The 15,641-nt window shown below is 31.3% G+C and overlaps 2 protein-coding genes across 2 annotated transcripts; both read right to left on the reverse strand.

The window, feature by feature from the left end:
* Positions 1-2,384: 2,384 nt before the first annotated feature.
* Positions 2,385-4,327, reverse strand: LOC129921417 (juvenile hormone esterase-like). The gene is made up of 5 exons (XM_056003228.1): positions 3,471-4,327; positions 3,004-3,411; positions 2,822-2,948; positions 2,631-2,763; positions 2,385-2,568 (listed from the first exon to the last, which is right to left on the reverse strand). The coding sequence occupies exons 1-5, from the start codon at positions 4,290-4,292 to the stop codon at positions 2,424-2,426; spliced, it is 1,635 nt and encodes a 544-aa protein (XP_055859203.1). The 5' UTR covers positions 4,293-4,327; the 3' UTR covers positions 2,385-2,423.
* Positions 4,328-9,053: 4,726 nt separating this feature from the next.
* Positions 9,054-10,704, reverse strand: LOC129907167 (trichohyalin-like). The gene is made up of 8 exons (XM_055983254.1): positions 10,614-10,704; positions 10,501-10,553; positions 10,254-10,430; positions 9,893-10,192; positions 9,741-9,834; positions 9,354-9,482; positions 9,209-9,298; positions 9,054-9,145 (listed from the first exon to the last, which is right to left on the reverse strand). The coding sequence occupies exons 1-8, from the start codon at positions 10,680-10,682 to the stop codon at positions 9,071-9,073; spliced, it is 987 nt and encodes a 328-aa protein (XP_055839229.1). The 5' UTR covers positions 10,683-10,704; the 3' UTR covers positions 9,054-9,070.
* Positions 10,705-15,641: the final 4,937 nt, after the last annotated feature.

The following is a 15,641-nucleotide window of genomic DNA, read 5'->3' on the forward strand; positions in this document are numbered from 1 at the left end:
TAAAAGAAAAACAGTAGCGAGCAAAACAATTGCAAACAGAGAGCTCAAAATTATTTATTGTAAACTGTATTTTTCGTAACGGTAAAAACTGACTTGTTTTTTTTTATAATGTGTAATCTCATTATGTGGAGATTTGATTTTGATAAGCATTGGTAACATGCTGTCCCTCTGATGTCGACAGAAAACATTTTAAAGTGGTATAAGGTTTTCAGTGCGAGGGGCTAAGGTCTTATGGAGCAATGAGAGCAAGTTCAACTTGTTCTCATCAGATGGCATTAACGATTCACTATGTGCGAAGGCCTCCAAGACACAATATAACCTAAAGTATCAAGTTCCTATTCCTACCATTAAACACGGAGGAGGATCGGTTATGTATGACTATCTTAGTTATAAAATTAATAGTTCTGCTATGTTTAAGGTTCGTTTTCTCGAGAAGAAGTAGGTCAATTGTGCCAAAAAAGTGGTCGGATGAATACCGAAATGTACAAGTACATTTCGGAATGCCATATGCTTCCACATTTTCGATCCAATATGCCCGAAAATAGCTTATTCCAAAACGACAACGACCCATAAAAGAAACTATGAGCGTCAACCGGTTTGGAAAGATAAGACGAATTCTTTATTTCAATGGCAACGACAAGCACAGACCGATAAACGATCCCGCACATGAAATGCTCCGTAAGCTTCGCTAAGTTATAGATCACCTAACCGACAAATGGGCGGAGTGGATTTGATGGACTCATACTTGGGTCAATACCGAATCCGAATGAAAAGAAGGAAATGGTACATGAGGCTCTTCTGTCACCTCCGTGATCTAACGGTGATAAATTCCTACGTATATTGTACAAGCAAAGTTTGGCTAAAAACACCGAAAGAAATCATGAACTTAATTGATTTCAGAAGCGAAGTTGCTGATACGCATTGTAAATATTAAGCCCACATTCAGATTCAGATTCAGTCGACCCAGCAGTAGTAGCAGTTTTTCTCAGGAACCACCTCAAAAGCGGAGAAATATTTGCGGGTGATATAAAAAAGCCAAAAGAGTTTACGAGGCAAATCGGTTATCTGACCAACCTAAAGTAATGCATCGGTGGTATGAAACCAGGCATGGAAAAGTCGATACAATTGTATCGAATTCGATACAAATGAGTTTGCTCGAGTACAAAAATACAATTTGTCGAAATCCGATACAATTTTTAAATCTATGTTCTAAAAATTCTTTTGGAATCTAAGCTTTCAAAAAAGAGAGAATCGTAAGAATAAACAAATAGAGTTGTGGTAAATACAGAATATTTTTTAAGTTTGTAATACTAATTTTAATTATTAATTGTTAATAGTTATTAATTTATCTAAAAACCATGATTTTTGCAATCTTCTGTGAACATATTTATTTTATACCGAAAATAAATAAAAATTACTCTTTTCCGCAGAAAATAATATATGGAAAATTTAAGAGTCTTTGCAGATAAAACATTTTGATTGAATTTTATATTAATTTTTGTGTGAAAATATATTGCAATACAATTGGACCCATTTCAGTACAATACAAATGAGATTTTCAGTCCAATTAAAAAATGTCATTTTCCATCCCTGTATGAAACAACAGAGGATGAAATGTCTGCGTACATTGCCATATTACTGTACGCTGGCGCTGAAAAAGCATGCAGTGTAGAAGCAAGAGACCTGTTTCACCAAAGTAGATAATATTGTAATTTTATCACGCGGTCATGTCGTTAGAGAGTTTTGAACATATACTATTCTCGTTAAAAGGCAATATGAATGACTGGATTGAATTGATTGATACAAGATTTATTTTTTCTTCGTGTTCGTTGCATTTTTCTTGGGTCTGCAAATTTAGAATTTTTTGTAGTTGTCGGGATAGTACTGTCAGTTTATTTAAAGGATTTAAGTAGGTACTTGTCCCCATTGTATTAGAAGCAGGATCAATTCTGGTACGTCAACAAATTCGAACCCTCCTCTTGCTCTGTTTGATGGTTATGTCAGCAACTAAAAAGGTATTGAAGGATCGGAAAAGCTTGCGTCTGTTTCTTGATTTGCGCTTTTTTGAAGTACTGGTATCGCCATTAGTTTGTCTGGATCAAATGCGACAGTTTTTATTGTTATGTTTTTATGTTATGGAAGTTAAGTTGCTATATTAGTTTTAAAGGATTTATGAAAATTGCTATCCAGAGCAGGAGTTTTATGGTATTCAGAGAGCCTCATTTTAAAGATCTCAATCCATTCAATTTTTATAATTGACCCATAATTTCCATTAGAAATACATAAATGCAAATATTGGGTTAGATAGAAACTTGATGAGTAAATCCAAAATGGTGTAATTGTTTATTTAATAACTAATTAATCTCTTAAAATAATCGGGAGCAACTCTGTCTTATGGCCAATAAAAGAAATTCTTTTTCTTTTTAATCCACAGGAAACAATCTGTCCCACAAATCAAAGCGATCTAATAAAAGCTTCTCTCTCAAAATAAGTTCATCTCCAATATCCAAATAGTTTTCCTTGTCCAAATTTAATGGTTTCCAGTTTAAATTTTTGATGTTTGGATCTCTGTAAATTTGTTAAAAATAAAATAATAATATAAAACAGACATAAAGCTAAAAATGCTTAACCCTGTTGCTGCAAATTTTGTCCACATTCCAGTAAGTCGATCAATGATCTTGTTCTCAGGATCAGTCGTCGTAAACATTGGTGCCATATTTGGATTATAAAATAAATATTGAAGATCATCATAATGAAAAGCTCCTAGGTTGTAGAAATAGCCAACATAAGATGAAAAGTTAAAATACAAATTTGAAAATACCTTTTGAATAATTGAGGTAGCTATAGCGCCCTTGATACGAAAACATATAATAATAAACTGGAACAAATCTCGCAGCAAGATGTGCAAATCTATGAACTGGGAAGCCTATAACTCGATCACTCATCATCTGAAAAATATATTGGCTTTATTTCGGAGAAAACTTTGGAAAAATTCCCATTTACCTTTGCTAGAGGCTTGATCGGTTCAAGAGTACTATTATGTTGTTCAAAATATTCTTTCTTCAAGATCGCACTTATTTCTTTTGATTTTGTTGATGTACTTGCATATCGGAACAGGCTTAAAGCTGGTTCTTTCCAAAATCTTTCATTCGACAACTGGGCATCAGTAAAGTTTTGTAGTTTAACTGTTAAGAATATAGAATTTTTATGTTGTAGTTTATTGATAAAGAACTTACATTTAACAATGTCTTCCACTTCATCCTTAGTCATTCCGACTATAAGTGGAATTGTATGAAATTTGCCAGATAGAAATGAAATCACAGGATCCTCTACGATAAATCGCTCCTGGCCAAAGTCCCTCTCGATAACCGGTTGTCCAAATTCTTCAATACTATTTTTGATTGTTGGGCTCTACAACAAGTTTTCATAATAAAATCACAAACATTTTAAATGACCACTCAGTTACGTACCTCTTTGAGACATTTCATCATAAATTCCAATTCATTTGTAGGACATTTCAATGCAGTTGCAAGTTTCTTGGCTGAATCCATTTGATCAAAAGAATAATTCCAATACGACACAGCTGATCCACTCATAGCAATAGCTCGATGAAATAAACCCTTTGTCATGGGAGATACCAAATGTAATCCAATACTAATACTCCCTGCATCATATCCAAGTAATGTAATCGAACTCGAATCACCACCAAAATTATGTATGTGATCTTTAACCCACTTAAAGGCAGCAACTTGATCTTTAAGTCCTGCATTTCCTGGGGCATCAGCAGTTCCAGTGGCAAGAAATCCCAACGAACCCAAACGATAATTGAATGTTACCAAAACAATATCACGATCCATTAATATCTGTGGTCCGGAAAACTTCTGACTTTCACCAGAGAACTCAATAAATCTGCCGCCATGGATGTAAATGATAACCGGCTTGTATTCAATTACATTTAAATTCTTTGTATAGACATTGAGGCGTAAACAATCTTCAGATTCTTCAGTTAAATTTAATTGGCTTTGAATTGGCTGCGGGCATCGCGGACCATCATTAGTGGCATCAAATATTTCAGGTGCCCATGGTTTGACTGGCTTGGGATTTTGAAAACGTAATTCACCTTCTGGTGATTGAGCATAGCGAATTCCACGGAAAGCATAAAAATCTTCACCTAAGCGCGATGTTAATATTGAACCGCTTATGTCACCTAAACTAGTGGAAATTTTAATTGCGGAAGTTAAAGTCAACGACGACGACGACGTGATAAGAAACGCGAAGCACAAAGTTAGCATTGTGATGGAGAACTGAATAATATTTTTGCAAATGAAAACGATGAAAGAGTGTTTTTTGGGTCGACCTAATCAATTAAAAGCTTTTTCGAAATTATCTGATTCAGATTGTTTTATAGAAGAAGACATTATTTATTCATTTATAGGGTGATTGAAACTCAAGTTAAATAAGTTATACAAATTTTCATTTACGTTTTATTTATTTTCTCAAAATGTACTCAAAAATTAAAAGTTAGCCCGACCAAAACGAGGAATATCGTGGAAAAATCATTTATTATTTATTCTTTTTTACCTTTTTACTTAGTTTGCAGGTTGTGGAGAAATAGGCCCCTGGTCTTTTATTTATTGAGCAGAAGAACAAAAAAAGCCTAGAGAATTTTCTGGTAACAGCAGCTAGAAACAACATCTTCCCAAGTCCAAACATATTAGTCTCCGAGTTTGCGAAGGACCACCCGGACTTTGTGCCCAACAGCTCAAACGAAAGGCTGTTTGTTCCGTTTGGGCAAATCATCTGACGCAGATTACATATGCGAAAACAACTTAAGCTCAATCACTGACTACGTCATCACATCATCAACGACGTCAACCATGTAATTTCAATATTAGGAACTCAGTGCTCAATCCGAAAGTATAAATGCATTGAAAAAATATGTCTATGAATTAAATACAAGGGTTGGTCGAGATCGAGTCATGCAAAAAGTAAAGAAGAAGAATTCGGAAGCGCCGGTTATTTAAAATAACATCTCTCGAGTTATGGATCCAAACGATAGTTTGGATGACACATACAAACTTGAGTCGAAACTACGTACAAGTTAATATTTTCCCAGTCAAATGGTAAGTTAACAATATTTATATTTCAGGTGCCAGAGTTGAACAACACTCAAACTCATGTTTGTAACAACAGCAGTTTTTTTTGACGTGATAACGTCTTATAAATCGATGAACCATGGCAGCCACCACAAAAAAGTGACGCCATTTTCTAGAGTTACACTCTCGCACTTTCGCAGTGCGTCAAAAAATTTAAATTCAAAATTAAAAATAAACTATTAGAGATAAAAAAATCTCCTAAATCTTATTTGAAAGATAATAATCTAAAGCCTAATCCAAATGAAGGATTTTTAAAAATTTCGTCATTTAATAGGGTAAACAGGGGTAAAACGGAAAGTTGAAATTTGGGCTAAAATCTAAACGCGTGGTCGCAAAGAGTTGATTCTTTTTGTTATAGATAGAAGAGACTGATTTAAGGATAACTGCATTTAAGAAAAAATTCTAAAAAATTCTGGAACTCCGCTATAACGTTTTGTTTGAACGTTGATCAGGTGTTGTGTGTATGACAAAATGTTGATTATGGGTAGGGGAATTTTTTTTTGACAATTCTAAAGGTGCCAGGTGAAAGATGAAAGATCTCATACGGATTTTTTTCCAACACTCTGCGTTTTGAAATATGAATTTTTGAAAAATACCTACTTTTTTAGGGGTAGTTTTTGATTTATTAGCTTTTTTTTGGAGCGTTCAAAAAATCTCAAGTTATATGGGACATGTAGGGATAAATGCGCATGCATGTGCATTTATCCCTACAGTTATTTTATTTTTGTATTCAATATTTAAAATACTTTGTACGGAAAACAAGAAAACAGTGGCTGGAAATTAAAATTTTTCTAATTTTTTGGATAAAGCATTAAGCCTAGTATGTTGCTAAAGCAAAACGAAAATTTTTCTAAGTCTCTCAAAGTCAAAAAACTTTTGCTGCAAGAAAAATTGCCCGGACAAATAAATGGGAGTGACAAACTATTAAAAATTCTCCATATATTCTAGCACAGGTAAGAATTTCGTTACCTAAAAATCAATATTTTCAAAACGATCCAACGAATTTTTTTGGTATATCACACATAACGCTAGACTAACTACAAGCCACACAATGTTAAATCAAGAAACTTGCGAAAAACATCATACCACCAATGGAGATCTGTTGCGCCATGAACAGCCACCAGTGTAGGAAGTACCGTAATCTCAGTCTGGAAATTCCACATGGTTGACTTTAAAAAATTCTAACTTCTCTTGTAGGCATCTTTGAAATGAGATTGATACGTCATTTGAAAGGTGAAACAATAACATGGTATAAATTTGTTTATAGGTTGTTAGGGAAAAAATTCATTTAATAGCATGAGAACATAAAAATAAATGTTTTTTTGCTTTTTTTGATGAAATCTCATCGAGTTTAAAAAATTCTAGCTCTTTTTGTAGATGTCTCATAGACTTGATCTATATATATATATTTAGCTAAGACAATAAGCTTTCAGATGGTGTAAAAATTTTAATAGATTGTTAAAAAAAAATTTACATGTTTTCTTAGCTTTTTTTGATGAAAATGATTGTTATAAATAAATTATTTTAATACTTTTTGCTCATTGTAATAATTTAAAAATGGTTTAATTATTTAACAGAAATATTTGGCTTTTTAATGGTATAATTTTTTTTGTGAGCTTTTAAAATAAAAAAAATTAATATAATGAGAAAAGAAAAAAGGTATTTTTTTTAGCTTTTTCTTGTAAATTATGATTGTTTGAAATAAATAAACCCTTCAAATTGCTCAATTTTAAAAGCACACAACCTGTTTTCTTACGAAGTTATCACGTAAAATCATCGTCCGTAAACCGGCTTTACAACCTTTTTTTTCAGAGTCATATCAGTCAAATTGGGTGGCAAAAAAAGGTGGCAACCAGTGTAACTAACAGTGGAAGAACTTGCTGCAAAAATACAAGGTTAGTGAAAACATTTTTAATAAAACTGGATGACGGTGCAGCAATGTCACAGGGGCCCCCAAATATTATTTTTGTGAATAGCACCTTAAATATTATTTCAAGGCCAAAAAATTATCAGTCTGATACGAGTCTTTCAGTGAGAGCATCAGCCGATGGTAGGGTTGCCATGCGTCCGGGTTTTACCGGACATGTACTCGTTTTTGGCTGTGTGGGGGACGTCCGGGATAGTTTCTATCAATTGTCCGGGATTGTACTCTTTTGAAGCCTTTAAAAATCTCACTTTTTGTATGCTACTCTTAATTAATTTCTTATTCAAAAAACGAATAGAGTACATTAAAAGCGAGGCGTTTTTATTTTGGTCTATTATCTGCTCAATTCTTTTTTGTGTTCTGTTCCAATATAATCAAAACTCAAAAATGTGCGTATGAGGTACTGGTTAGTAAATTCTCTGACCAACAAAAATTTATTTTAATAATTTATTTAAATTTTATTATTTATTACAGTAGGTACCTTATTGTAAGACTCAAGGTGCAAAATTTTAAAAGATTAAGAAAAATATAGGGCCGCTTAAGTAAGTTGCTAAGTCAAAAAGACCATTTCTTAAGTAAATAGTAACTAACTAAAAATGCTATTAGCATTTAACTAAGGGCCAATTTTTCAATAGTCAGTTAAACAGTCATTTAGTACTTATTCCTAAGGATAGAGAAAAAATCAATTTTTCAACAAGCAGATATAGCTTATTCCTTAGAATAAAACTATCTGCTTCTTTCAGAGACGAATACAAATTATTAATATAATATAATCTCAACAAAAATATTGTGTCAGTTGTCAAAGCTGTTTTGAAAGAATTTTGAATAAAATACAGTAGAACACAAGAAAACAAAATAATCATGAATAAAAATATTTTTGAATTTGACAATTTTTTTTTGTTATTCTGTAGAATAAATTATTCTTGATTGAAAAATTCAATGTTTTTATCTGATTGTTTATGAGCCTAATAACTTTATTCGTCGAACAGTTAACTGACTGTTTATTAGAAGATGGAAAAATTGGCTCTTAATCGTTTAAAATTTTGAACAATTGGATTTTAATGGAATTTTAAATTTTTTTTACTGTAACTATGTACATTCCAATTCTTGTAATATTAGCTAAAATTTTTAGTTTTATTTTTTTTTTTGTGAAAAAAATAAGAAAAAAATGCTACGGAAACAAGGGTTAAAAATGTGATTTTTAGTTAAATTTTGAAAAGATTGTTCCGCTTTTTTTTTGTTTTTATAAAAATACGCATTCCTTTTGTCCTAGATTTGTACTCTTTTTTGTGTCCTTATTTGTCCGGAAAAGTGCGGGATTTTACATCTCAATTACTAGTTTCGTCAAAATATATCTGGCAACCCTAGCCGATGGGAGCAACTACAAATTCGTTTTGAAGCAAAAAAAAAACTCTTCATTCAACTCGTTTTGATTTAAATTTATATAATCTCCTGTCAAAAACACCTCAAACCATGCTCAATTTGATGAAATCAATCTTGTCATCTCAAGTCATTGCATATAAACAAACATAATTTAATTCGTTAGTCAGATTAAACCACATAAATAAGCAATAAGCATATACAAGACACGTGTTAACAAGTTAAGCTCGTCATGCAAACAGACATTAAGATTGGTTTGGCTTAGATATTTTGTGACAACGAAACGCGGCTTGAAAGTATACTGTCAATGAGTTAGGTGAGTGCTTAAATGCATTATCGCATGTAATTATTTAAATTTAACTCGAAAAAAACACCAAATGGCGACCAAAATGATTCCTGGCGCTGATAAGTTTAATTAATTGCTTTGGTACGAATATTTATCAAACTAGACTTTTATCAGATGTTGTCCTTTTTTTTTATCAAATGAGCAAAAATCGATTATAGTTAATTAAAATAAAGTCAACATAAGTTTGTACATGCCATATGTGGGCAGATCAATAATTTTTTTTATTCAATTTATGCTATTAAAAGTGAGAAAAAACTAAATTTTTTAGCGAACAGATTTCTGGTAGGGTATCTTATTTATGGCTCCTTGTTGCATTCGTCTACCATGGGCAACCAAAGCCTGAAAGAAAATTAAATTGTGTCGTCACATTTGAGTCTTAGTTTTTAGAAGTCATGATCTTACAGTGTCCAGCATTTTGTTTCTGCAATTCATTTCCGATTTCTTGTCCTTGACATACTGAAGATATCTTGCTTGAGATTGTCTATCCAAATTCTAAAAAAAAGGGTTTTGAGACAAGCGCAACATTCTTTGTGTTATTTTTACAAACCCTATCAATTTGAGCTTGGTCTTCTTCTTTTTGTTGTTGAATCTTATTTATTTCAATTATTTCATCTTCTGAGCGCTTGATCTGCTGGGCTCGAGCTAATTTTTCCGATTTCATGTCTTGAAGATTGGACTATGAAAAAAGAAACATAACCCATGTAAAATAAAATAAATAAAATCTACTCCAAATTTTTTTAATCTACTGCATATTTTTAGTGATCTACTGCGTATTTTTCTTTGGCCAAATCTAAGAATTATTTATGTCCAGCAAGAGGGAATTTTAATAATCAGGAGGAGGGTAATAATGTAATAGGACATTCAGCCAAAAGATAGACCAAGCCGGAGATATGAAACATTTAACTTTTAAGCTGGGTTCATATTAATATATTACCTTTTGCGCTGAACCCTCCATAAATTTATTACTAAGCTTGTGTCTCTCTTCAAATTGAATTTGGAGTACATCTGCATGGTTTTCTCGTTCAATTCTATTAAAAAAAATTCTTAAATCATAAAATTTTTTCATATTTTTGCAACTTATTTCACCTCAAATCTTCCTTCTTTTTCTCCTCGTTTTCCATCTCTTTCATTTGTTTAATTTCATCTAACTGATTATTTAAGACATCAACAGTTTTATTTGCAATTATTTTTCTCAATTGATTTTCATATTGTTGTTGTTTTTCTTTTTCTCGTTCCAAACACATCAGAGCTTCAAACCAAATCTTATCGATTTCTTTTTCTTTCATTTGAATGGCTTTCTTTTCTGCAATTTGTAATAATTGTGCTCGTTTGGTTTCTTGTGTAATCTTTTTACTTTCCTTGGGGCGCATTTCTTCACAATTTATTCTAACAAAATTGTAATATTGTTAAGTTAATAGAATAGCTTATATCTAATATTTTTACTTACAATTCACGTTGAATTTGTTTGAGTTTTAAAAACTCATTTTCGGCTTCAGTTCTTTCGAATTTAGCTGTTGAAATCCAATCCAAACGTTTTTGTGCATTCTCTAGTACTCGAGATCTAAAAAGATTAGCTAATTCTTCTTCTTGTTGAAGTTCTTCCATTGAAAGCATAATTTTCAAGCTTTTTCAAATAAAAAAAAAAAAAACGGGAGTTATTGCAAATAAATTGGATTTATTTCAACTTAAATAACCTTTCTTTTCTTCGAGCTAAATCACGGTCCCTTTCCCGGAGAGCTTCTTTAATCTAAATTATTGTGAAATATGATTTCTTGTGATTGGGTAAGTTTTATTAATTTTTGCTAACCTTAAATCGAATATGAGTTTGAAGATGACGGTTGTCAGTTCTCTTCATAAATTCAATACTATCTGCCATTTCAACTTGATTCCAACATGAACTGATGATTCTTTGAAATAAAATGAAAGCTTATGGATATTATTGATTAGAGATAAAATTTGTATAAAAAGAAGGTAGTTGCTATAGGAAATAGGACCTTATTTTCAGTTGATAAACAAAGATATTTTGGCAAAATGTTATTGGAAACGAAATGTATCTAAGCATGTACCTAGATATTATGTCTTCCTTATGAGAGAGTCTGAGTAGTTAAGAATAATTTTTTTCCTAAAATAGTTTGAGGCTATATTATTGTTATTTTTATATATTGTTTTGGTTTTATGAATTAAATAACTTCTCGTTTTACCAGAAAGGGAAGCCAGAAGCCTTTTCTTTAATTTTGTTCATAAGTTATTTACCTATACCCAATGCCGTCTTTACCATAAGGGCACACGGGGCACGTGCCCAGGGCCCCCATTCTCAAGGGGGCCCCTAAGGAACGAAAATTTCTCTCACTCATTTATTCTCAAAACATTTTTGTCGGGCAAATTATGTGGCGTTGTATGCGGACAAAATTTTAAATCCAAATGACCAAACCCAAATTCAATTTTCCAAAAAATAAGACAATAATATTTTCAAAAAAACAAGAAAAATATCTTTTTTTTCCACTGTAGGTAAGATTATTTATTACACGGTGTTACAAAAATGAGGTTTTAAAATATACGCAGGCGGAGACCTATCAGGTTTTGTAGAGCTAGTCGCACTGAATACGAAACGGTATTTGAAAATCCCCTAACACCCCCAAAATACTCCAGATTTTTATCAGATTTTTCTTTTTTCAAAATATTTTTTGTTTTTATTTTTCAATTTTCTCAAAAACTAGAAGACATAGAAACATATAGTTTTCACGGTTCGATAAGGAATCATTTGAGGCAGTTTTCTGTGTGAGTAAGTTTTTTACTAAAATTCACAGTCTGGACAAAAATAGTATAAAATGAGTTTAAAAAATTTTTTTTTCGCCTATTTTTAACTCTGAAATCGATTATTTCAAAAACCATTGGTTATATTATATTGATTTAAAAATTAGAATCAAATGTACAATTTTGCCTTTCGGAAATGGTATCATTTATTACTGCAAGTGTTGCCGTTGTTTTTTAATAATTTTTTTTATTTTGATAATTTTTTTTTTAGAAAAATGCCCCTCCCACCTAAACGGGGAGAGATAGACCCCCCTCCCAAAGAAAAAAATGTTTGTATTGAGCTCCTCTACAAAAACCCGTTATCAAATCCTGGCGCCCAAGTTATCCTACTACGTGCCGAAACAACATTTTTGTTCTATACCTAAAAGTTCGAATTTCTGTATCTGGGTTGAAATCGAAAAAAATTTTTTTCTAAGCCATTTTTGAAGTGATTTTCATAAAAAATACCTCGATTAATTGGGAAATAGATATAGTCTTAGAATATATTTTTTAAATAGCATGTTGTTTTGAAAACATGTACTATAACTTGATGCCGAAGTTGGGCAAATGACAAAAAAAATTGAATTTTTGAACTTTGACAGCTTATAAATTCTAAGTGGTTCAACCGAGTTAAATGTTTTATATATTGTTAAAAAGGTACATTTATCTTCTATCAGAAACTGTAAAAAAATCGAAAATGGGTAAAAAATTGTCGAAGCTAGAATTTTTTCAATGGATGAAGGTCTAAAAAACCGTTTTTTGCCCGTAACTTCAGATTTTGGGGGTGTTAGGGGATTTTCAAATACCGTTTCGTATTCAGTGCGACTAGCTCTACAAAACCTGATAGGTCTCCGCCCGCGTATTTTTTGAGTGTTACACCGTGTTATTTATTAATAAAAACAACGAATTCTCTTCCATTATCTTTATCCTTAAATAATAATTTCGTTTGAAGTTTGCAAAACTGTCAAATTTGTAGTATGTGTTAAAATCAGTGTAAAAATATGTGTAGATTCGTATTAAAAGACGAAAATAGAATCAATTCGTCGGCAAAAAAAACATCAATACTTTTGACGTTGGAAAACGTTTAAGAAAAACTATTGCCGGCTCGTCGACGGTACATCAATGTTTTGGTTCAATGGAAAACACCATGGTACAATGGTTGGCACCCCCAAACTTTTTTTTAATTTGAATTGCGAATTGCTTTCGTATTAAAAGATTGACACATAAAATTCATTAAATAGTTAACTTTAAAAAAAAATTATTATTTTTTTTTAAATCCAAAAATATTTTTTTTTAAGTTATCTTAATTTTAATATCAGTATAAACCTTTTTATGTAAAAATTTTCATTAAAATCGGCCCCCAAATTGTTGAGTGCCCAAGGGCCTCAGGATAGTTAAAGACGGCCCTGCATATACCTATGTATTTAATTTATGGATAGTGCAGGACTGCAGGCGCTAGAGGTAGTTGAGTATGCAAAATATGAGGACGGAGTTTCACCAATGGATTTGAGTTCAGAAGAGGTCAAAGATTAATAATGTGGTTCTTGCCGGTCAATTTTATTTGATAAATTATTTTTTACCACTACTCTTATTTGTATACGAAATAGAGTTGTGAATATGCCTTTTGTTTTTACTTGGTTACACTTTTAGGTTTTTAGTTTTTCTATTATTCAATCCAGTTTGGAGAAACGAGACGTAGCATTAAAGATTTTTTAACAGTATACTTACTTACTGTCTACTTACAGTATACTTGTTTACTGTTGTTTACTTGTAAAGCGCAAAGAAAACCAGGGGAAGGACTGTTTCGCATTTTGGATACAAAAGTAAATCTCTTATTGAAACATAATATGTGAATAAAGATATTATCTATGTCCACTAGATTAGCCCTGTTCCATTGGAGGTGGTAGTTTACTACTAGTAGATGTTTTGGTTAATCTAATACTATCATCTACTCAATGCTCTTCTTCCCGAGTAGATACGAATACGATTTGTATTGAATTCGTTTAAAGTGCGTTCCATTGAAAATCGCTAGTAAACTACTAATAGTACTTTGCCACCTCCCAAAGGAACAGGGCTATTATCAAAAAAAGAGAACAGATCTCGAAACTGCTGTTTTGTCTTTAGACAAAAACTTTGGAAATAATAACACTTGGGTTTAATTTGCACTTTTTGGGGTTCATGGTAAACCAAAACAATAGATAATCACCCTTTCCCCTCCTAAGATTTGCTTTTGTAGTGTTGGGAGCAAAAATACAATTTTCATACCCTATGAGCCTAACTCGAGTCCTATGAGCTATAGTGCAAGAACCGTGCATTGTACAAAAAAAATTGTAAATTTATAAAATGTAGATAATTTAAAGTTCTACATTTTTGCCAAAGTAATTTATTCGACCTAAATTATAACAAAAAAGTTATGATGAATACAAGGGTTTTTTTGTTTCGAAAAACCCTGTTTTGTTGAGTTCAAACTGTAATATTTTTTTTATCCAACTTCAACTTTTAAAACTTATACTTTTTTGAAAAATGCAATACCGGGACAAGTTTTAAAAATAATAAACCAGAGTCACACAAGACACAATACAAATTTTTTGGTCTTATTGCTCTGAAATAAAAGTAAGAATTTGAGTTTTTATGAAACTCGGAACTGGTAATTAATTTGCAAAAAAATGGCGTATGAAATAAATAACACGGTGCGACACTGAAAATACACCCGAGAAATAACATAGTGTAGGCTGTTCGTATGGTCGAATAATGCATAAAAATATTTTTGTTATATTTTTGGAACCCTCCATTTTTTTTTTATTTACAAAAAACCATTTTTACAGACCTTGCTATGTAATCTATCAATATTTCAGTCATTTTTTTAACAACTCTCAATATGTTATATGTTTTTGGAAAGAAGATTTCCAGACCTTTTGAATGATGTATATAAGTCTATTGTTTTTTTCCCAATTTTTTCAACTTTACCCAATTTTTTTTGCAAAATAAAACAAACAAAAAAATAAAGTAAGGTTATATTCTGAAAGAATATACATTTAGGCACAAATTGGCGTATTTTTTTTATTGAATTTGACCAAAACTGCGGAATCTATGCTATTTTTTCGTAAATAGAAAATGTGGCTTTTCATGATGTGAATTGCAAGGTGCACAATAGGGTGTTCGTTATTTTAAAATAATAAGAATTTCTATGCTCCTAGGATCTTATATGGTTGGAAATAAACAAAAAAAATATTCCCCAAGTTTCAAGTCTCTAACTTAATTCTAACCCGTGTCGCCAAGCGGTTGAAGTTTCTCATGGGAATAACATGGGGTTTCTTGGACCTTGTTCGATCAATTTTAAATTCCAGCCAAACCATTCGTTCAAAAAATTTAAAACTTTACAGACTCAAATTTAATAAGTGTAGCTATCATGTGAACATTTTTCAGATTTTTAATTGTTATAATTTTAGAGATTTAGCTTGTTAAAAAAAAGTCATTTTTTCAGACTTTTTCAAAAATCGCTTTTTACCCGTTTAATGTCAAAAAATTAAAAAACATACATTTTTATTCACAAATAAGCGTAGTATGTATATTTAAAATTTATATTTAATTCAAAGTTATATATGTAATTAACTAGAATAATAAAAAGTTATTAACTTTTTAATTGAATTGTAATTAACTAGTTTTTTATTTATTTACTACAGTACTTTTTCTTAAATCGGGAACACGTTTTTTGAATATCGATGTGACTTGAGAATGAATACACAACTAATTTTTTATATAAGCCGTGTTTTATTGGTAACTCAGTACTTAGCTCAGTAAAATTTTACACGGTAAACAACAACAAATGATTGCTAAGGATAAAAAAAAGTTTTTTATTTGTTGGTTTACAGAGAAATTTTTTGTATAGAAATATAAATTTTTGACCCTTCAACAATATAGGATTATAAAAAATAAATAAAAGTAATCTTTTTTTGTTGTTTACAGCAAAAAAAGTTTACTCAGTAAAATACTGAGTACCAATAAAACACGGCTATAACTATGAATTGAATTTGCATTTGAA

The sequence above is a fragment of the Episyrphus balteatus genome, chromosome 1 (genome assembly GCF_945859705.1).
Source record: "Episyrphus balteatus chromosome 1, idEpiBalt1.1, whole genome shotgun sequence".
NCBI classification, from domain to species: Eukaryota; Metazoa; Arthropoda; class Insecta; order Diptera; family Syrphidae; genus Episyrphus; species Episyrphus balteatus.

Coding starts and splice junctions, on each gene's coding strand:
- LOC129921417 (XM_056003228.1), bottom strand. CDS start 4,292: ATGCTAACTTTGTGCTTCGCGTTTCTTATCACGTCGTCGTCGTCGTTG. Junction 2,949..3,003: donor CGATCAAGCCTCTAGCAAAG/GTAAATGGGAAT, acceptor TATATTTTTCAG/ATGATGAGTGATCGAGTTAT. Junction 2,764..2,821: donor CTACCTCAATTATTCAAAAG/GTATTTTCAAAT, acceptor TCTACAACCTAG/GAGCTTTTCATTATGATGAT.
- LOC129907167 (XM_055983254.1), bottom strand. CDS start 10,682: ATGGCAGATAGTATTGAATTTATGAAGAGAACTGACAACCGTCATCTT. Junction 10,554..10,613: donor AAACTCATATTCGATTTAAG/GTTAGCAAAAAT, acceptor ACAATAATTTAG/ATTAAAGAAGCTCTCCGGGA. Junction 10,431..10,500: donor TTAGCTCGAAGAAAAGAAAG/GTTATTTAAGTT, acceptor TATTTGAAAAAG/CTTGAAAATTATGCTTTCAA.